General features: G+C 40.1%; 2 protein-coding genes across 4 annotated transcripts; one reads left to right on the forward strand and one right to left on the reverse strand.

Annotated features, from left to right (window-relative positions):
• Positions 1 to 392: 392 nt before the first annotated feature.
• tspy (testis specific protein Y-linked) lies at positions 393 to 11,090 on the reverse strand. Of its 2 annotated transcripts, XM_086277587.1 has the most exons (8): positions 9,669 to 11,090; positions 9,486 to 9,563; positions 9,292 to 9,403; positions 6,577 to 6,731; positions 3,835 to 3,911; positions 3,494 to 3,672; positions 3,250 to 3,297; positions 393 to 1,977 (listed from the first exon to the last, which is right to left on the reverse strand). In XM_086277587.1, exons 1-8 carry the CDS (start codon positions 10,635 to 10,637, stop codon positions 1,931 to 1,933), a joined length of 1,665 nt encoding a protein of 554 aa, XP_086133713.1. In that variant the 5' UTR covers positions 10,638 to 11,090; the 3' UTR covers positions 393 to 1,930. The 2 variants fall into 2 exon arrangements, with proteins under 2 accessions (XP_086133713.1, XP_086133714.1); XM_086277588.1 differs by lacking the exon at positions 3,250 to 3,297 and having other exon boundaries at positions 9,669 to 11,089.
• Positions 11,091 to 12,953: 1,863 nt separating this feature from the next.
• LOC147306145 (uncharacterized) lies at positions 12,954 to 22,194 on the forward strand. 2 transcript variants are annotated; one of them, XM_086278106.1, is made up of 4 exons: positions 12,954 to 14,111; positions 16,154 to 16,194; positions 17,147 to 17,235; positions 20,445 to 22,194. In XM_086278106.1, the coding sequence occupies exons 1-4, from the start codon at positions 13,246 to 13,248 to the stop codon at positions 21,390 to 21,392; spliced, it is 1,944 nt and encodes a 647-aa protein (XP_086134232.1). In that variant the 5' UTR covers positions 12,954 to 13,245; the 3' UTR covers positions 21,393 to 22,194. The 2 variants fall into 2 exon arrangements, with proteins under 2 accessions (XP_086134232.1, XP_086134233.1); XM_086278107.1 differs by having other exon boundaries at positions 20,448 to 22,194.

Consider the following 22,194-nt stretch of genomic DNA (forward strand, 5'->3'; position numbering starts at 1 on the left):
GACATATTGAGGAGGTAATTTAGCCATTTGAATCAGCTGTGTTGGATCAAGGACAAATCTAAAACCTGCAGGACATCGGCCCTCGAGGCCTGGAGTTGGAGACACCTGCTTTAAGGTGTTGCAGGAAAATACAACAAAATAAAACCGGTACCGGTACCAAAAAAAAAGATGATTTATTCATAACACACGGAAAAAGACCCAGGGAAACAGAGTTAATGATAAAAACAATGAAAAATAACGATAAAAACCAATAAAACCCCTGAAAACCATCCATGTCACACCCGAGCCTCAACTCTCGCGGCCCGGTACCAAACGACTCACACATCGGTACTGGTCCGTGGCCCGGGTGTTGGGGACTGGGGATCTAGCATATGTCAACCACACAGACAAAGTGAAACAACTGTCTATTTTATTAGGTCTGAGCAAAAACTTGACATTTATCTTTAAAACAAAAAAAGAAAAAAAATTACCCAAAACAACAAACAAGTAGGTATCTGTAACTACAGTGTTCTATAAAACACAGCACACAAAATATAACCTTCTGATCATGTTTATGAAAAACCCTCCAGATTATTTGATAAATTTATCCATGGATTAAACATGTTTTGCCTTATCCAAAAGACAACACAGAAGTATTATTTACAGGTTCCTTGCTAAGAAAAGTAAGCAATACAAATACTAGCTTTGTTACAGTGCACCCCATCTGTTGCTGTGAATTTAACATTTACTAACACTGTGCGCAGAAAATTACTCCCCCCCCCACACGGCCTTGTAAGGAATATAATCACTTCATCTTATATTTCGTGCTCACAGGCATGCCATAATTTGGATTTGTAGAAAAACAAAGTAATAAATACCATCATTTTAAGCAGATAACACAAACCTTAAACACGTTACATTAGATTAAACCTTCAATGATTTAGAAAGTAAATTTCAAATTAAGTTAAAATCTAAAAGAAAATCAAATATCAAAACTCTTCTTACTCAAGGAGTGCTTTACAAAAATCCACAAAAACGTCAAACTACGCAATGATTTTAAACACCAGAGATGGTTTACAGACTGCTGATGGAGGCTGGTGTGTAGCAAGACAGGACACGTAGAGTAGGGGAGAAAGAAAAACCCGAAACAAAACACAGGTAGTCTATTAAAACAATAATTGTTCCTACTTACTACAGTAGAGTACACGTTTCTTTATACACAACCGACAATAACCAGAGTGTGTAAATGTCTGAAAAGTCAGCACGGTTCTTTCAACGCGACTACCGCCATGATCATCCCTGAGAACAAATTTTGGTTCAGTACTCAGTGCATCTAAAATGTACTGTAACTATATCAAATTTAAACTGTGACATATTTGCTTTGTCACATGTCGATTCCTAAAAAGCCCAGAAAACAAACAAACAAAAGAAAAGCCCAAATGTGACAAGATTGCTAATAAAGCCTCTGAAGGCTTCACTGTTATTTGAAGAATATGCAATGCAAAGTTTTATGCCACCAAATAGGGGCAATCAGAAAACTCACCTACACGCGTACAGGTTGTAGTACAATGCTCTTTAAATCGAAAAACAGTAGAAGAACCAGGAGGCATAATATGCCCAAGAATCTGCTTAGAAAAAAAAAAAAAAAAAACAACAACTGCAAAAAGTGTATCAGAGTACATCAGAAGACACAGTACCAACTGTATAAAACAGAGGGGAAACGCGCTGCCTTGGCTTTGTTGTTACAGTTAAACCTGATTTAAAATGCTTCTGTGTGTTTATTTGTTATAAAAAACAAAACAAAACTGGATATTCTGTGCATAAAAATGACTAACATCAGGAAGAAGGGTTTAATGTTTGCTGTTAGTCTTCACAAACCAAGCATTCTCTTCATCCTCTCGGTCTCTGGTCCCTGCGGTGACTCCTTCAAGCTCACGTCTTCTTCTTCTTCTTATGCTCCCTCTTCCTCTTCTTCCTCCTGATCGCTGTCATCGGAGCCTACAGGACAAAAATCAGACGTCTATCGTTTCAATGGGTCACTTTAATTATCCCACAAAGCAAACTTTAAAATAAAAAAGGTGAATAAAAAAAAAAAAAAATACCATAATTTAAAAGAGTAGGAAAGAGGAAAAAGATTATGAATTGAATCCATGTATTGTTCATTCTTTGATTTATTTGTGTTTGGTTTTAAATATAGATTTGGGGAAAATGAATTTTCTTATTTTGTTTCTTTTCTGTTTTGAAACCTAAATTGAAAGGAAAGAAATAGTGATGTTTTTTTATTTTTACTTAAAAAAAACAAACAAACAAAAAAAACCGCAGGTAAGCATGCAGTGAAAAAGATTTAGTTTTGCTGTAGTAATTATGGCTCTAATTAAATCCTATGAGAAATTTATTAATGAGCCTTTTAAAATTGGGAAAGCACTTAAGAAAATCACAGCTGGTATGGCTCAAGAATGTTTTATAACACTGAAATAGACCTTATATTGCCTTATTATCCCATCGCTTGTGGTTTCCAAAAGTAGGATGGGAGACAGAGCCTTCAGCTCTCAGGCCCCTTTCCTGTGGATCCAGCTCCCAGTTTGGGTTTAGGAGACAGACACCCTTCCTGCTTTCTAGATAAGGCTTAAACTGTTGCGGTTTGATAAAACTTACAGTTACGGCTGGATCAGAGGACCCTGAATTTTCCCTTAGTTATTCTCCTATAGGCTCAGGCTGTTGGGGGACTTCCCAAATTCTCCACTCCCCATGTGTTTATAACCCACTACTCAAGTCAATAATGTGTCCTGTAGTTTCTTGTACCACCTGCTGTTCATCATATCCCTATGCTCCTCTTTTCTATCTTCTCCATCTGTGGATGCCTGCACTCTTCCTGAGCCTGGTTTTGCTGGAGACTAAAAGGGAGTTCATCCTCCCCACTGTCACCGTCCTTGCTCACATCATATTACTGTAGAGTCTTGACATCACAATATAAAGTGCCTTGAGATGAAAGTTACAGTGGAAAAAAACTGAGAAAAACTGAATTGTGTTGAAATTGCACTCTTATTTTCATTATAACACTATAACAAAGTAAATACAAATATTTTTTCAGTCATGGTTTAAAAACTCAAATAAAACAAGATGTTTTCGTTGCTTTTCTGATTCAGCTTAAATAAATCAAAGAATGAAGGATACGCAGACTGAAATGCCACCCGCAGATTCAACAGCCTCCCACTGATTATTTGTGACAATGGTGAATTTGTAGCGCTGCTGTTAAGAGTGATGTCTTACCGTCGATCACAATCTCTCCACCATCCTCCTCCTCCCCTGGGCTCTCATCTGAGGAGGAGATATTTCTTGTCTATTCAGTTTAACCCGCATTACTCATACATTTAAATTTCAGCTACAACACAGCCCAGCGAGCTCAACACTAAATGGACGCAGACATCCATTTTCAAAATAAGCTAGAAGTGAGAATGAGCTTCTGTATAATGCGGGATTTGAACCGTTTTATCCATCCCGTATTGGCACTGACCTGCACTTTGCCCTCTTTCCTCCTCTTCTTCGCCTTCCTCCTCCTCCTCCTCTTCCTCATCCCTACTGTTGCCTTGTTCAGCTTCACCAGCCTCCTCACCGGGTTCATCATCCGAGTCAGAGATCACAACACAGTCGTCTCCGTTGCCGTTGTCAGCCGTTCTAGCCCCCGTGCCACTACTGCAAAATTAAAAAAAATAAACCTTCACATTAACAGTAAACACGCTCTTTGTTTTGATGTGCAGCCCACTCAGCTACTGAGAATACTTCTGTATTTTACGGCTTACGATGTGTGTTTCTCCCACTGACTGTTAGTTGGTAGGATCTGTAAGTTTATTTTACCTGCCGTTCTCCCTCGGTTCCCAGAGAGGAGTGAGGTAGTATCTCAGAGGGTCTCGGTACAGGTCGTCCTTAAGAATCTGAAGAACAGCACAAATTTCATTTCAGTACATTTCAATATGTTGAGATGCACATGTTCAGTTTCACACACCATGTGCATTCCTGCCAGAGGCAAATGTTTGAATAGAAAACACACAATGCACCCCCACAGACACACACAAACACGTTTTCCTGATGGCATTGTTTAAGAATTTTCCTATTATAGGGCTTCCATCAGAAAATGTAACCCTGGCGGCTTTGGTCAGGTGGGCAATTTAATGTCGCGCTCAATTAATATGGAACTATTAATTCAATCTTTTGAGGCAGAGAAAAAAAACGCATTAACTATTAACTGAAGAGGGAGCAGCATTTGGGCCTCAATGCGTCCCTGCACACACAGCGGGTGATGAGAGAGAGAGAAAAACAACAGGGCATTCATTTCCCAATTTACAGCTTATACCAGCGAAAGCCCACTGAAGCACATCACTAACAAAGGGCAAAGCCTGAGCCAGCCATAAGTGAACAAATATGGACTTAGAAATGGTAAATCGACTGGTATTTTTACAGTGATTTCTACTCTTACTGAGCTCTGAAAGCACTTTTTCACAACACGTCACTTGGATCGGATCAGCTGCCAGTTGTGCTTGGCATGCAAAACATTTATTAATAATCGTTCATCTCTCAATAGTTAAAAACCCTCAAATCGCCAGTAATGGCAGATCAATATATTGATCCGCTTCTGCTCCATACTTACAGTGGCTTATACATTTGTAGAACATGTGAAAAAGCCGGTGTTTAAGACCGAGAGGAGATACAAGGCATCCGGCTTCAAAATCTAGCAAATATCCTGGCGCCATCCGCTGTGGCGACCCCATGTGAATAACGGAGCAGCCAAAAGAAGCTTAATCTGTCACACTCACAAGCTGATTGATGCTTCAGATTAAATTTGGGGTTGCTCAAGGACACTTTGACATGGTGGAAATCAAACCACAGAGCTTCAGATTTGTAGATGGCCCACTGTGCCCATAAGGCCCCTTTCCATTAGTACCTACTTGGATCGACGGGTTTTCTGTTACAATTGAGTACCACCCAATGTGCGAGATTGTTGTCATAGCAACGTGGCTGAACTTCCAGCGATGTAATTAGTATGCGACATGAACGCTACAATCAAGGTGGACGTCGAGCGGTCTGAGGCTTTTCATCAGACTCTGAGACCACCGTGTTGTTTTTGTAGCCATTTCCTTGTTTTCGGGGTTTTAAAAATGTTGGTTTGATTTTCGCGAACGAGACCCTCTCATAGCTCATTGATTGATGCCACTTACCAGCCAATCGGTGGCATGCAGTCTGTTGAAATTACCTTGGGTTGCTTGGAACCCCTTGATGGAAAACCCTGAAAACCGTGGCAAGCCGACCAGAGTAGGTATTAATGGAAAAGGGGCTTTAGTGACCTCATCAACTAAACAGGTAAAAGAGTATTTAGCTATAACGTATGGGTTGGCTCTTTATTTATTTTTAAAATGTCTTTATAGTCTTTTTAAACTGTTAATTTACCATTGAAGCTTTTGTATAAAAATAAATAAATAAATGAACGCACACATTTGCCCAGTGGTGGTCCACTTGATAGACACCCTGATTTTTATATCTGTTAAAAACAAACCAAAACAAAAAAGGAAGTGTCCTTATTGGGGCTGCGCAATTATTTAACATTTATTTTCAACCTCAATTTTGGAAATCAAGATTAAACTGTGTCACATTCTCATTTTACCCCTCTCTTTTCTTTACTTGTGCTCCATCCTTAAAGTCCAACTTTACTCTCAACCAGACTGTGGAAGCTTCAGTTCACTTCACATTTATCTAGTTCAAAAATGCAATTACGGTAACTGAAAGAGGAATTTCTTCTATTTTTAAAGGGTAATAAAGTCGCCATTTTTCCAAAGTCTGACTGTAATCATGTTAACTAAATGTGACATAATTGCTTCAAGCATTTGAACTCTGACCCTTTCAGCACACAGCTGGCACACCATGCTTGCAAATAATGATTGTCTAGCAAAATCTAATAATAGGTTAACAAAATACCTCTGAAACTGTTGCAGCCTAGTGGGTCTGAAAGCTTTCGAATACAGCAACACACATTTAAAACCAGGAGATCCTGTTAATCAAAGCTTCAAATAGAAAATGTTTTACCAAGTGAAAACAGAAACTGGAGCTCCTACAACACCGTTACTAAGTCTCCAGGTCTTGATCCAGGTTGATCAGACACAAACATGTTAAAATCTGCACAGTAAATTCTAGTAAATCTGTTTTTATTTTTCTGTTTCGATCTAACCTGCCTGAAATTCTTTACCAGGCAAGGTTACTGTTTCTATTATTTGTTGCTGCTTACTGTTTCTGTTGTATTATTGTATTAAATGTTTGTGGTGGCTGCCGCTTGTCTTTATATTATATTAGGAGTACATTTTTTGCTCTTTCCTCTTGTCTTGAATAGTGAGTGTAATTGTCTGTCCAATTATTGTGTTTATTCTATTATTTGAATCATTTTTAAAAACATCTTGCCAAAGAACTGCACTTGAAAATTAGCCAGCTGACTAACGCTGCCATACTCACACAAATGTTGATCAATGTGTTGTCCTTATAAACAAATAAATAAAATTATACTTATCGATTTATTTTCGCTACAATCCAATATGTGGGTGTACTCTTTTGTACCTGTGCTACATCATCTTGTCCTGGGCTGCTGTGGTCACTGAACCAACTGAAAAACGTCTCATAAACACCACGTGAAGACTTCCTGGGTTCACTGTGGGCTGTCAGGTTGTGTCCACGATGCCATAGAATGGGGTTGGAGAACGACATGGGAGATCCTGAAAACATGAGCAGCCAGGATTAGAACATGATACTGAGGATATAAGCTTCCTGCTTGACATCACAAATGATTCTTTCTATTCATGTGCATGACGGCAAAGAGTAAAACAGTTAAAGTAATCTCAGCCAATCCTCCATTTCATAATGCAACTGTGTTGTCTGAATACGGTGTGTGCCCTTCTAAAAGCAAGTTTCGCCACTCACCAGCCGTATTGTAACTGGGCTTTTATTTACATGAGTCCCCTAAATCAGTGGTCCTCACTTTATCTTGAGTGCCCCAGAAGCTGAAGTTCACTCTCGCATTCCTTTTTTTTTTTTTTTTTTTTTAAATCAAACAGTAAAAAGGAACCCAAACTGAAATGTATTACTTAAAGGTGCAATAACATCAGCAAACCATAAAGATAAGAAACACAATACTTTACTTATCCCAAAGTTAGGAAGAAAAACATTAACAAACATTGACCTTAGTTTCATTTAGTTTATTCCACCTGGCTCACCTGCAGTGAACCTGTATCCTATAGTTTGAAAACCACTGATTTAAATTAACTTTCAATTTAAAAACATAAAACCTGAATGTACAGAATCACTGGTAAGATTGTGGTAAAACAAACAACAAAAAACACATTTGTTGTAACTTCTGCTGCCCTTTTGGCCAGGTCGCTCCTGGAAATGAGATTTAAATCTCAATGAGACTTTCACCTGGATAAATAAACAATAATATAATAATAATGCTTCACAATGTGACACTGACAAATTTGTCAAGTTGTTTGGTTTACTTGCAACTTCTCATTCCCATATATTTTATAGGCAGCTGTAGGGCTGTGCGATATGACCAAAACCTCATATCCCGATATAAGAATTCTATCATCCCAATAACGATATAAATCACAAAAATGTAACATTTTCTGTAAATTCTGTGAATCTCGGGCAGCTCGAATTGCGGGAAGCGTTTCCAGCTGGGCGTCGTGTACCTGGAGTCGAGTGTTTTAACAGATGCATGAAACGATACATTTTTAGACATAAGTTGTCACGGCCGCCGTTTTCTTTGTGAGTATTTATTACACGGCGTGCTGCGGGGAAAAGCCTGTTCTAATGTTTGAGTCTAAGGTGTATTTTTTTTTAGCACCTGACGGCTCTTTTTTGCTTCTCATCCGTAAATACTGCACACTCTTTCATGCGATTCAGTTTATTTTGAAAAGTTTCAACAGGATCTTGAGCTTTATCGTGAAAGGTTTATGTGGAAAATAAACAAGCAGACACGCGATGATTTTACCGTCGTTGTTGCTAACGACAATGCATAAAAACAGTCGCTTGTCTGTCCATAGTGTGGTTATATTAAATATAAGAGAAAGAGAGAACTTTAAGAAATTAATATAGCCACTACAGGGACCATCAAAACGATCAAAAAAATATTGCCGTAAACAGTTTATTTTGCGACACCACGAAACAAACGATAGCGTAAAATGAAACGATAGATGTTTTTATATCATCATCCGATATATATCGTTATATCGAACAGCCCTAGGCAGCTGTTAATGAAAATTTCCCATTTAGTTGTCATTTTCCCTTCCAAAATATGACCGAATTGGGGGGGAAAAAAGCAAAATTGATAACTCTACTTTTTAAGATTATCCTTATATGCTAGGGCTGTACTGAACCTCATTTTTCACAATACCAGTGTAAATTTTTAAATGATATTAAAATGTCATATCAATATATTATTGACACACCAATGGCATGCATTTACTTTCCTTAGCACACACTACAATGACTCAAGCCCAGACACATCTGAGAGCAAGAACTGCATGTTAGCCTCCATTAACCACTTTGTACCTAATAAGGGAGCTACCATATCAAGCTCCGACAAAGCACAGTGCTTTCCAAAACATGCAAGAAAATTGATCCCAGTAAAGGTGGAAACGACAAACTTGTTCCACCAGTTGACGCAAAAACACACCGTTCTACACAAACAGGCTATTAAGGCACATGAGGAGGAGATACTAGGAGCTGGTGATGTGTGACCTAAAGTAAACAAATGCCTCACGTAAGCACTGCAGGAGCACTTCCTAGCTGCACATAATGCAACTAGGGAGTAACCCTTTCCTATCATAAGTTCCTATGTGATAGGAAAATCAAATGGTGGATGCAAAATTACTCATGTAGTGGCACGGTGGTAAAAAGAGGGCTTTAAGCAGTCGGTTAAAAAGGTCGACCCAATATACAACATCCCAGGTTGAAAATGTGTTTTAATTATATTTTATTATGTGACAATACTGTGCATATGGTTAAGTAGTAGCTGTCCAACTAAAGTGTGGCAGTTATTTTATGCTTTTTTGGAGAAAACATTTGACTTATGTGGGATGAAAAATGCCCTTCATTTTGATCACACTAATAAATGCTGCAGCCTGCAAGCAGCAACCACTAAAAAAATGTTTTGTGTTTTTTGTGCACTGTCAAAAATCGTATTACTGTATTCTCCAAAAGACTGATATAATTTTGAGGCTACACTATGCTTTACCTAATATCACTTGATTTTATAATCACATGTTTATTTTTTACCTCCCATTCCGAGGTGCAGCTCTTTCATGATGATGTTGTTCTGAAAGTAAGGGTTTCGTCTGAAGTGGAAGCGAATTCTGTAGCCCAATTTGTTATTCTTGAAAGACTCAATCTGAGGAAAAAGGTAGGAAAACGTGTTTTCTTCCATTCGACAAATATGCATCAGCTGAGATTGTGAGAATAAAATGTCCTACCTCAAGATCAGTCATGTAACTAAGAGCGTCTTCATCGGTCTCATCAATGTGAGCTGAGAGATGAGGATGGTTCAACAGCTGGCACATCGAAGTTACGAAAAAACAACATGACAAATTCACTTTAAATACTCAAACACAGCATGGCAATCGGTCGAGCGTTACACTTTCATATTTTAAGGATACAGCTGTCACCCAAAACCCAGGGATCGTTTTCGTGATAGAACTTCTCTGATCCAGATGCGGGCGCCGCTGACGACTAATCTTCAACTCCAGCCTCTGGTGAAGCCGGGCACTTTTCTTCTCAAGGGCTTCCAGCCTCATCTGTACTTGTGCCAGGAGAGCCACCGACTGCCTCAACTCTGGAGCCATCTTTACAGACACAATGGCACATTCGCCATCATCGTTTTCCTCATTCTCTGATGGGAAAGAGGAGCTCGGTGTGGAGGAAGAGCCAGATACCGATTCATCGCCCTCATCTGCTTCAGGCACATCATCTGTATCCTCTCTGTCAGTGCTATGCACAGATGTGGAGCTATCTGCTGCCGCTGCTTGTGTTTTGGAGCCAACTTTTGAGGACTGGTGTCCCCCGCGCTGTTTAAATTTACTCCCTTGTTTCACCTGCTTGGCCTTTTCAGATGAACAAGGAGTCTCTTGGCTGTCTTCTCCGTCCCCCCCTGTGAGACTGGCCAGCGCTTCAGCAGCTGCTATGGCAGCTGAGTCGGATTTGTCCAGAGGAGCTGTGGGACGCCGCTCTGTTTCTACTGTTTTCTCTGCTTTGTCTTTTGCATGAGCCGACTCCTGCTGATCCGAGGACTGCGGCTTGTCGGTGCTACTGCTGGTGTGGTGGCTGTCAGCGCTGGAGCTGTTGACAGGCTGTGAACTGGTGCCACCAGCGCCCTCTGAACCCTGATCTGCTTTCACAGCGGCTTGTTCCTCTTTGCCATCTTTCGACTGGCCCTCGCTCCCGGCTGCTTCTTTACTCTCGGCTTCACTGTCTTTGCAACTTTCAGAACTAACCCTCGTTTCATCTGGCTGGTCACTAAGTTTTGCGGACTTGCTGGGAATCAGGCTGCCTTCATCCTTATCGGGTGATGGACGCCGTTTCCTCGATGCAGAGTCAGCGGACTGTTTGCAGTCCATCACTTCACTCATGCTAGCTAGCTAACAAGCTAGGTAGCTCGCAAGCTCGTATAAAATAAACTGAAGTGCAAATAACTGCACGACTGCGCTCGTTTCCGAGATAACACTTTTGGGGTTGACGTTGTGATCGTAGCTCAGCCTACATTCTCAATAAAGCAACAACAGGAAGCAGTGCTCGTATTTCTCTGCGGCCTTGCGGAACGCTGAAAATTAGCACGCTGCTGCTAAAGCTGGTTAGCTCGGCTTACCCAATTCTTGCGTCCTCGCAGTCACGGCCGTACCACATGCTCACAAATAAAATCCTAACAAGAAACACTCGTTCCAGATAATCAAGCCCTGCCACGCTATATCGCCGTTAAGCCGCAATCCGCCTTCTTTATAATAGTTTGTTTTTGCATTATCCGTTAGCTTACTATCCGTGCACCGACGTGATAGAAAAACAATCCTGTGATTGGCTGTGGTACGTCGCGCTAAAATGTCTCGACCAATCACATACAAGGGTGTGTTTACACGGTAATCTGTAGCGGAGCCGCCGCGGGTTTACTGCGCAGCAAGCGCAGGGTCTCGAAAATCATTGCGACAATACTGGGAAACATATTTAAGTGTTTACACGACAGCAGTAAAAAGAGACACTTTACACCACGCTGAACAAATTATGTTAAAATGAAAATATGCATATTAGCCCACAAAAAACCCGCCAGATGTAAGCAAGGACTTGGCTTTGTTTGCATATGAAATCATCTGCGGTGCCCACAGTGGCTTGTGTGGTGGTTAACTGAGTATTGCAGAACGGATGCAGCTTGGGCCTATTCCAAGAGACGATTTCACACATATAGCCATGCATCATAGCCTATTGTGTATATAGGTTGCGTAGCTTCTCCCCCTCGTCAAGTTGCTGAAGGTTATACAGAAGAATCACAAACCAGAGGTCATCTGATCCAAGATAATCAAATCCAAGCAAGAGTCATCTACAGCCAGGGCAACCCCCCGCAAAAAAAGATTCGGAATTATAAGATTATCTTGTAGCATTTCATAATGCAGCCCACAACTAACGGTGTGATTACACTAGAATTAAATGAGATTGCTATGTATTTTATCTGAATTACAATGTAATCAGAATCAGAATCAGAATACTTTATTGATCCCTGGGGGAAATTATTATAAATTATTATTATGTAATTACAATTACCTAGCAATACTTGGCAGTAGATGTATTAAAATAAGGAGGTAACAATTCAAGTTTTTACAGAGAAGAAGCAATTAAAAGTAATATTAAGTAATGCTCAGCTTCCAGGTATTATAGCAGAACCCCCCCCCCCAAAGTTTCCCATCTTACACTATAAATATAGCATGCCATAATGTTCATCATGGATGCTCCACTATTGAGTTCTCCATTTGTATTATATATAAAATGTGATAAGGACTGTTCTCCCTTTGCTACACCGGCAAATATCACAGGGCACAGGTCCATACGGTCTTATCATTACAGAGGCCATAGTCTGCATTGCGTGCTGGTGTTTGTTGTTTCTGCTATATGCACGCCAATACAAGGTATAATTGAAATTTATACCTTGCATTACCAAGTTAAGCCACAAAAAGTGCAGTGATTTTAGAGTGTAAGCTGGAAAATTTGTGTTTTTCTGCTAAAATACCTGGAAATAATACATTTCTTAAAATTATTGGCAGTGTAATTTTTTTCCTGTGAAAACCTGAATTGTATCAACTACAAAGTGTTCCTAGGTAAATATATCACCCCCCTAGATACCCTTGCACTTTGAGAATTTTGTTCTTGGCAAGCTCTCAAATCTTACTTACTTAGGCTCCGTATTTCACGGCCTGTACAATAAAATACGGGCGGTATTATGAAGTCCAATCAATAATCTTTGCATAATTTCATATTTTTATCACAATGGGTTATACTTTAGATTTTCTTACCATCTCAACCACTGCTACAACTGGACTGGTATTAAATTACACTGACAGCTGTTCATACTGAATGGCAAAACTTTCCCCAGTGTGGTGGAATTAAAATGGCCTAAACTCTAACGAACATAATGTATCACAGACTGAGTCTTCGATGAATTCAGGCTTGGAGAGAGGGAATTTGGAGACGCCATCTTGAAATAATAATTCCCACCTGATTGTCTCTAAAGATGTTTCAATAAATACGCATGCAGCCTGTCTTTCCAACGCTGGCATTTATGACATTAATATGCTATTTCCAGCAGCAGGCGCAGAGCCAGGCCGAACCAAATAGAACAAGGGGGGGCCGCAGGATTATACCAACTTATCAACAAATTTAGGGCATGGAAACCCGGTAGGTCAGTGCTAAAATTAGGGGCTGGTGCTTCAACGACAGCAGTCAAACTGCCGTGCATAAAGTCATGTAAAACCAGGGGATACACTATCACAAGGGCTGGCAGTAAAGACAAAGTTTCCATGGGTGACATTTAACGCCACACGTTGACTGAAGAGGCACTGTGCGTTACGCAGCGACAGCGCTGGATCATCACTGACCACAGCTGCGCAAATCATGAGTGTTTGGTAGCTCTTTAGAGACGCCATATGTAGTCTTCGGCTCCTTTGAGTTTTTACGTCTGTAAAAATAATTTTAAAAAAAATGTCTTTTTTGACTATACCAAGCCAAGAGGGTCTTTTTAAAACGATAAAAACAGGCAAATCAGGCGAGGACGCAGATAGTAGGTCACCAATGGACGCCGAAGATAACCAGAATGATGACGACGATGATGATGATGACACCGAGGACGTCCGCTTCATCCCAAGATGCTCCCCGGTGCCCAGAAAGCGAGGTGCGTCAATTTTCGATGAGACCGCTGAGTATATGCGGATCCACTTGGCGCTGTCCGCCGGGAAGAGAGTGTCATTTGCCGACACAACAGGTGGGGATTTGGTGGATGTGAAGGAATTTGTTGCCTTTGATTCGGACGATGAAGACTCTATTGCAAAGTGGGACGAAGAGGAGGCAAAGTATCGGAAGCCTGAGCTAGAGCCGATCTATCATGTGCTCCCAGAGTTTCATGCACCCACCGGTAATGCTCTGCTGCAGGCTGTGCGCACCAATAAAGTGGAGGTTGAGCAGATGTCTCCAGCTGAGAACGATCCTCTCGCCTTCACAGGGGTAATACGAGTGCTGAACATTTCCTTCCACAAAGCAGTTTATGTCAGATCGACAATGGACAATTGGGCCACTTACTTTGATCACCCAGCAGAGTATGTCCCGGGATCTCACGATGGAGAAACTGACAAGTTCTCCTTCAAGCTGTCTTTTGCGCCACCTTATACCACACATGGCTCTCGCATTGAGTTCGTTGTACGCTATGAAACCTCTGATGGTGATTACTGGGCTAATAACTCCTCTATGAACTATGTGGTGACTCTGCTCCTGACCTATGAAGATGATTCAGCTCATACAAACATCAACACACAGGAAATGAAAAGTATCCTGAAACCTCCAAAAGCTTACAGGTACATTTCCTGTCACACTTGTCAGTTAGACACCCCAGAGGACAAAGACTTAGAAGGGTATTTGTGTAATATTTTGCCCAGTCTCTGCCTCCCATGCCTTTTATCCGAAACATCCACAGAATTATAAGGTCACCATCAAGCCTCAGTCAGTTTAAGGTCCTCAAAAGCTGTCCATCCTATTAATCAGAAGAGAAATGCGGAGGCTCATAGACCAAAAAGGTTTTACTGAAAAAAAGGGATAATTTCTATATTAGTTATGTAATTATAAAAAGAGATACGGATATCACAAAGGTAGGGGCTGTGCAACAGCTACAAAACTATACCTGCTTACTAATTCACTGAGAGGTTTATGCCTGGAATGAGTATTCAGCTCAATGTAGTGGTTCTGCCCAGAGAGTGCATCTAGCCCAGAAAGAACTCAAACAGAGCAGGCTGTTCATAAGAAAAGTGGTTCGGTCTGTTGCATAATCAAAGTACAAGGACAACAGGAAAGCTACCTAGATGAGTTCACAAAGTTTTCCCATTACTAGTTTTACCTTTTACAATTACAGCCTGTAGCAAGGTACAGGAAGAGATTTTTGGAAGAACACTCCCTGCTCAGTGTATCAATCACCCAGCGGTGTCTGAGGCATTCAGAATAGGAAAAGGGCAGGTGTCGTTTTCAGCCGTGGCGTTTCCCTGCACTAAAATTTACCTCTGACCTTTTCTATTGGAGTCATCAGGGGAGCAAAACCATTTCAAAGGAACGGATTGGCTCCTCTCCTTTTTGTAATTAAAGGCTGGCACACAGACCCTTTTTGCTTCATTCGCTACTCCATTAAACTCAGCTAATCCCCTGATTTACTGTAATATCAACATGAAAGTTTGTGATAAATCTCACAATGTTCAAGCTTGGGCAGCACAAGCAATAGTTGCTTGTGTTGCCCAAGCTTGTGAGGACGTGTAAAAGCAGTAAGCTGAATATAAAGTGATGTAGTTGTCATGTAGGTATCCACTGCAGCTGTTTGGAGGGAGGAAGGAAGGCACCAGATGGGTTGTTAGGGATGGATGAGTCACTGATTGAAAAGAAGTTGGTTTGGGAGCAGAATCTGTATCAATCTCCCACCATAACAGCCACTACAGGTTGATTAAGTGCTTTGAAGTCAGCTGATAATTGGATTTTTAACATATTAACAAGGCAGCCAGTAAGATGAAAGGTTATTATGGGATAAAACAAGTCTAGACATGCAAATTTATTACATACTATTGAAATTAACTACATTTAGCCAAAACATTTCCACTTGAAGTAACAGATATCAAATATTAAACACCTGTGTGGAGTAGTGATGTCCTTTTGATTCAGTGTCATCTGCCTTGAGCACTACGAGTTGCTGAGTTTTGCTCGAGTTTTACTTGAGTTTTGGGGCTGAATTAGTCGAGCTTTCGTCTTGACCCGAGTCAAAAAATGTCATATCTGAAGATCGGCCCTTAAGTAGTGCTAACAGAATCAGCTCTATTACTTTATCTACATAAGTCTTTAATGTACAACACCTACCCACACAAAAAGATCAAGCACTATTTATTCTGTTAGGTTAAGATCGGGGTTTGGACTAGACACGTGACTGAGGTGTCTTCTTGGGCCAGATGAATCTCTCAGAGTTACTTCTCAAATCTTGAAAAGGGATAATGGAAAGATTAAAGGGAAATATTTTCCTTATTTTTGCTCATAACACTGTTTTTTTTTTTTTTGTTTTTTTTTTTTTTTCAAAATGATCTTTAAATATTAATAACACAAAAATAGTAAGTCCTGACCCACCATATGGAATCTACTCAGGCTTCAGTCAGAATAAAAATGACTGCATACTCCTTCTTACACTACATATTTTTACTATGTACAATTACGTTGTTTGTGTCTTGGCAGACAAAGCCTCTGTGCAGTGTCGCTTTGTGCGTGTATACAATAATAAACACATTTACATTTGCATCTAAAGTGTGCACTACTCAATGGTTTTGTCACATCTTCATGTATTTCTTATAACCCAAATTTCTCTCATCTCTTTCAGTATGAACAATGATTCAGAGGATGAACTGGAAAAGGAAGAAGGTACAGAAGGGCGCAAGGACTATTAAAATGGGTTAAAATGGATATAAGACTATCCTGTTTCATAGTGGGGATATCACAAGTTCACTCCAGCTCAGATTTGAACTGTTTATTTATATAGATTGCTTTGGCAGTTATTGCCCACATTTGGAGATATGGGTTGATAAAATGTTTACCTTCTCTTAGATAAAATAGGACTAAAGGGAAAATGCTTTCTGCTACAAAAAAATGAAATTGAATCCACAAACCTTTTGTGAGCAGTTTCATGCCAGAAATATTTTCTTTCAACAGTCTAAATCCACCAATCAATAGAAGTGTGCAGCTAGTTAACACTTGGGACACCATCAATGTTTCCATGCTGTCACAAGCATGAGACTGTTCAGTTCAGTTCAGTTATTATTTTTATTGTGCCAAATCCCAACAACAGTTGCCTCACGGCACTTATTATTGTAAGGTTAAAGCCCCGCAATAATACAGAGAAAGCACCAACAATCAGATGACTCCCTATGTGCAAATATTTGGCGGCAGTGGGAAGGAAAACCTCCCCTTTAAACAGAACGAAACTGAATGAACCAGGCTCGGTGAGGGGCAGCCATCTGCTATGACTGGTTGGGTGTGAGGGGAGGAAGATTCAGAAACAGACCCTTCTATTGTGATTTTCACACATAACGTTCTGAAGATGAGTTTCATTTAATTCCCTTAGATTATTGATTATATAAGTGGGAACACTATAATATAAATTGCACTAGAGAGCAGAGGAAAAAGTCACATTTGCCACAATCCAGCTCAGTGGCAACATATATCATTATTAGGTAAATATTCCTACCGCCAGGTAGACTTACCCAAGAGTCACAGAGGTATTTACCCAGGCTAAAAAAATACATATTTTATTTTTTGATTAACATAACTTACTAAACACATTCTCATAACTTCTTCATCTGGTTTACAATTACAGAAGAAGCAGGGACCTCTGAGGCTCGTCCGGGACTTCTGCGGCCTACGCCTGTGTGTCCCATCATTGTAAAGCCGGAGATTGATGTAGAGGTAAGAGTAAAGTAAAAGAATGGGGATTGTAAGCCACCAGGAGGAGTACTGATTCATCCTTCAAAAGTTTAAAACAATCCGTTTTGATTGGAACTTGCTCCTATGTTGGCTCACCTGCCAAGAGAGGACACACATTCAGTAAATTACTTGTTGGACTGGTTAAAATGATCTTTATCTGCATGCAATTTTTGACAAATTCACATTTAACAGGTTACCAGGCTAAGTGCTTTACCCCTCTAGACAAACCATGTATCTAATAAAACATAACAAACATGTTTGATCAACTTTTGAACCTTATCACCATTGGCTTGGTTATTTGTGTTGTTCACAGCTCATTGAAGCTTCAGCAACAACTTAGGTAACGTCTCGCTTCTTACTGCTGTATGTCTCTTTTTCAGTTTCTCATCACATTCATGACGCATGCTGTTCAAGTTTGTGCACACTTTAATTTGAATTCACATCTCTTGTACTTTTACGTAACTCAGGACACTAATATTTTTTTTACCCACATGTGATCACATCTAATATCTTCTATGCTTCCATTGTTTGAAACAGTACTGATGTCCACTGTTGTGCTGCGATGTATTGTTAGCTTTCTTTATGTGGAAATGGTGCTAATATTTGTGCTAGATTGCACACAGTGGTGCACAAAAAAGGAAAACTGAACCACTGAAAACTGAACCACTGTAACCATGCTGATATCTTCAAAGGAAGCGATTAAAAAATAAAATAAAATAAAGAAAATTCAGGAATATAAAGAAAAGCATATTGTGTATATTGCGCATTCATGTGGGATAATAATAATTAAAAAGATTTCCCCCAGTGGGAAGTCATTCTTCTGAGATTGTAGTGCTCCTGTGCCTTTAAGTCTGAATACGGAACCAATATGGATGATACAAAAATGTGTTTTATTTCATTGCTTGGAGTTTTTAAACATGTTCATGAAATCTTCAAGTATCTTATCATTAAAACCCGCTTTATGAGGTATACTTTCTGCAAATATCTAATCAGTTAATCACATAGCAGCAACACAACTTAGGCATGTACACAAGATGGTCAAGATGTTCTGCTTAAGCATCAGAATGGGGAGGGGGGAGCCACTCTGAATGTAGCATGGTTGTTGATGGTATTTCAGAGAACTGCTGATTTTCATGGATTTTCCAACATAACCATTTCTAGGGATTTTAGAGATTGATCAGAAAAAGAGAAACTATCCAGTGATAATGCAAATAACCACTCTTTACAACCAAGGCATGCACAAAACACCTGAATGGACAGTGCATTGAATCTTGAAGCAGATGGTCTACAGCAGCAGAAGACCGCACCAGGTGCCGCATATGTCAGCTAACAATGACAGAAACAGGAAACTGAGAGAAACCTGGACAAATGTTGTCAGGTCTACTGTTGTTGTTTATGCCAAAATGTGCCATAAACAACATGAAAGCATCCTGCCCTGTATCATCAGCTCAGCTGGTGGTGATGGTCCTGCAGTGTTGTGGGGAACATTGTCTTGGGTCCTTTGACACCAATTATGCATCTTTTCTACACCACAGCCACAACTGGTTTCTTGAACACAACAACGAGTTCACTGTACTGTAATAGTCAACAGTCCAGCAGAGCACCTTTGGGATGTGGTGGAACAGCAAGATTCATGTAATGGATCTGTGATGCTATCGTGTCAATATGGATGAAAATTTCCGAGGAATGTTTCCAGCACCTTTTTGAATATATGGCATGAAGAATTAGGGTAGTTCTAAAGGCAAAAGGAGGTATACCTAATAAAGTGGTCAGTGGGTATATATTCATCTGACTTGGTGCACAATTAGCATGAAGACTGAAAACATGGCAATGGAGCAAAAATGCTTCTGTGGAAATCGATATACCAGCTTCCATAATAACTGTGTATTTTAGAAGGGAAAGTTTAATTAGTTCTGCATAACATAAAAAAATTCTCACACTCCACCTCCTAACAGAATAACATGATAACGTGTGATCTGATATTAATATCTCACAATACTACAAAAGTGTCTGTTACGCTGTCCTGGCTCATTCTCACGTTTCACCTCAGTGATCACATGCATGCTTTTTCCTTTTAGCAGAACATTAAAAAAACCCCACAAATAAATAAAGGTGAACATCATTTCCCATCATTCCTTGTATCATTCCGTAGGTTTTGAGAATCTGGGCTTTATAATTCCCAACAAACTCATACCCCAACTTTTGTATAATACATTAAAGTTACACAAAGGCATTAAAACATTAGCACTCCTTTATTTGAATTGATGGTTTCCCTGAAGCTTTTTAGTCATAGATTGTTGGTCTACAAAGTGATCTTAAATGATTCAGCTGCACATTTTACAAAAAATCAACAATAAAATTCTTTTAAGTCAAATTAAAAACCTTCTTGGAAAGTAGAATCCATTTTTTGGATTAACTGAACAAATATTGCATTATACACAATTATATGATTTTTGTGAAATAGAAGAATCTAGCTACTTTCTGCTGACTAAAACCCACCTGCCCTATCTCAGCTGTTACCGTTTTCATATTTTATGTGTCCAGCTTTTGCATATGTTCTTCTTGGTGCTGTTTTTCTTGTCTGTCTTTTGGTTTTATATTGCAATGATTTCATCTCAATATGACCTTGAATGTTTGTCAGGGCAGCCTCATAGCAGGGAAAACTCCTTTTCCATTATTTGCTAATGGCTATTTTCCTTTTTTGAATAAAATCCTGTTAAAATGTAAATAAGTATTTTTAGGCATTACATTTGGTCCAGTCCCTGCTGTTCAAACAGCCACCCTCACTTCAGTATGTGTAAACGTGGGAAAACTTGAGGAGAAAATAATTAAGAAAATTGCACCGATCCAATTTTCTTCTCCTTTGGATTCACTTGTGCCGTGTGGAGTTCACTTAAAGGAAGGAATATTTAAACTACATTCGTTGTTTTGCCCTCCTGGGAGGGAAATTTGAGGGAAGGAGATTTTTTCCCCCATAATTTTAAAAAAAGATTCCTGTCCACCTCTTCATACTGCTCATGAATTGTTTGCATTTCCTCACAGCTAAAACTTCAGCATGAGTTCCTTTTCACAGAAAAGCATTAGTATGCAGTATAATGCTTTTCTTCCCTCAGCGTGCAATGTTAATGTGGAATACAAATGTTCCTCCTTTGTCTCCTAGCTATCACTGTTGTCTTGCTGTTTTACTTCAGCAGATCGCAGCTCACCCGTCTGGTCCCTTTGTCCCACCCAACCAAGAGCTTCCATCTGACGATGGCACGCTGTCCGCTCACACTGTATTCCCAGGTGAACAGTTTCCTTCTATGTCTTCCCAAACCACACATCAAACTAATTCATCCTTTGTACTCTGTGCCAGCGAATCAGTCCAGCCAAATAAGTCACAGCCTTTACCCAGACTCCACTGTGAATTAGGCAACCAGACGTCTGAGGAGCGCGTAGACAGTAGTCCCTCTACGCCGCCGCCTGCCTCACATCCTTTTCTGCAACGAGACTCCAAACCCAGATCAGACATCTCCCAGACTGGCAGAGAGGAAATCCCTTTAGAAGCATCTTGCATGTGTCTTCCTGCCACAGAGACAACAACAGGAGAGGATGGAGCTGGAGAAAAACCAGCCAGTCATCCTTGCCTTGAACTGCCTGCTGAGCGTGCCTGTACTCCCAGTGTGACACAGGGCTTTGAGCGAGACGTTGCTGTGGGAATGAGCGAACCTGTTGAAGGATTATCAGAAAGTTCCAGCAGGTCTGCAGCAAATCATGAAGCCAGTACGCTTGCACTTTTGTCTCCCGTGGCTGAGACTCAGACATCTCTGAAAGCAGAAGGTGAAGCTCTACCATCACCCGAGCTTCCAGAGAACACCTCAGTGAGTACAGGTGTCACTGAGGTGAGTGAAAACGTAACTCAGTCTGTCTCAGCCTTGGAAGAGAAGGAAGAAGCTGCACATATTTCCCCCGATACGTCATTAGAGAATGAACCAAGCACAGCGTCAGAGTTTTCCGAGCCCCAGTCTGAGCATAACAGAAACAGGAATCTTCTGCCATCTGTCATATTTCTGAGTGGAGTTGTATCCCTCTCGATAGTGTTGCAGGAACCCACTGCCCTCTTCCTAATTGGACTAATTTTCGTTTTGTGCCGTTTGTGATTTTGCCCCAAATCTTCTGTCAAGCTAAGTGCCTTTTCATGGTTTTAAAATAAGCCATCAAGCTAAGCAACATGCACACAAAGTCCTCTTGAAGTTATGCTTATTTTATGCAAAGTCAAATAGAAGGAGAAAGTAATTATGGCGATATTTTCGTACACATTGTGTTTTCTATAGATATAATAATAATCACCCCATTTGTACAACATTGTGAACCTAGTACTAAAGCACAGTGTAGTATTAGAGCTGTTTTGTAAGTGATCACTAATCACTAACCTTTTCTTGTCATGTGGAGAGTCTCTGTGGTGTTATGTTCTAGTTTATTTAGTCACTATCACAATGCACTTTCACTGTTGTCAATGTAGCAAAGCCTGTTGTTTAAGGACTTTGACTTTTGTGAATTTCAAGTCGTTATCGCTTCAAAAACGAAACAAAAGAACAACAGAAAGATTACCCTAGTGGTAAATATAAGAGACTTACTATAAAAATGGGATTTTGTTTACAAAATGCAAAAGAAAAACATGGTCATGTGTGTGTGTTTTTGCCTTAATACTTAGTGAAAACAAGATGGAAATGGTAGCCGCTTGAGCGACAGCAAAACAAGTGGAAAACTGTTCACCTCACCGTGGCACTTTTCATTTCACAGGTCTTCCTTCTTGCTCGTAAATGCATATTATTCTTGTTGTAGCGCAGCACTCAGCTCATAACATAATAGACAATCTCACAGACAGACGGAGGCACTGATTGATACGTTTGGAGTGGTGAAAGTTTTTGCAGTGTATTGCCATTAAACATGGTCTCATAT

This window comes from Aulonocara sp. 'chitande type north' Nkhata Bay, linkage group LG20 (assembly GCF_057382095.1).
Source record: "Aulonocara sp. 'chitande type north' Nkhata Bay isolate Kocher_YH1m ecotype deep benthic linkage group LG20, A_spYH_male_GT1.1, whole genome shotgun sequence".
NCBI classification, from domain to species: Eukaryota; Metazoa; Chordata; class Actinopteri; order Cichliformes; family Cichlidae; genus Aulonocara; species Aulonocara sp. 'chitande type north' Nkhata Bay.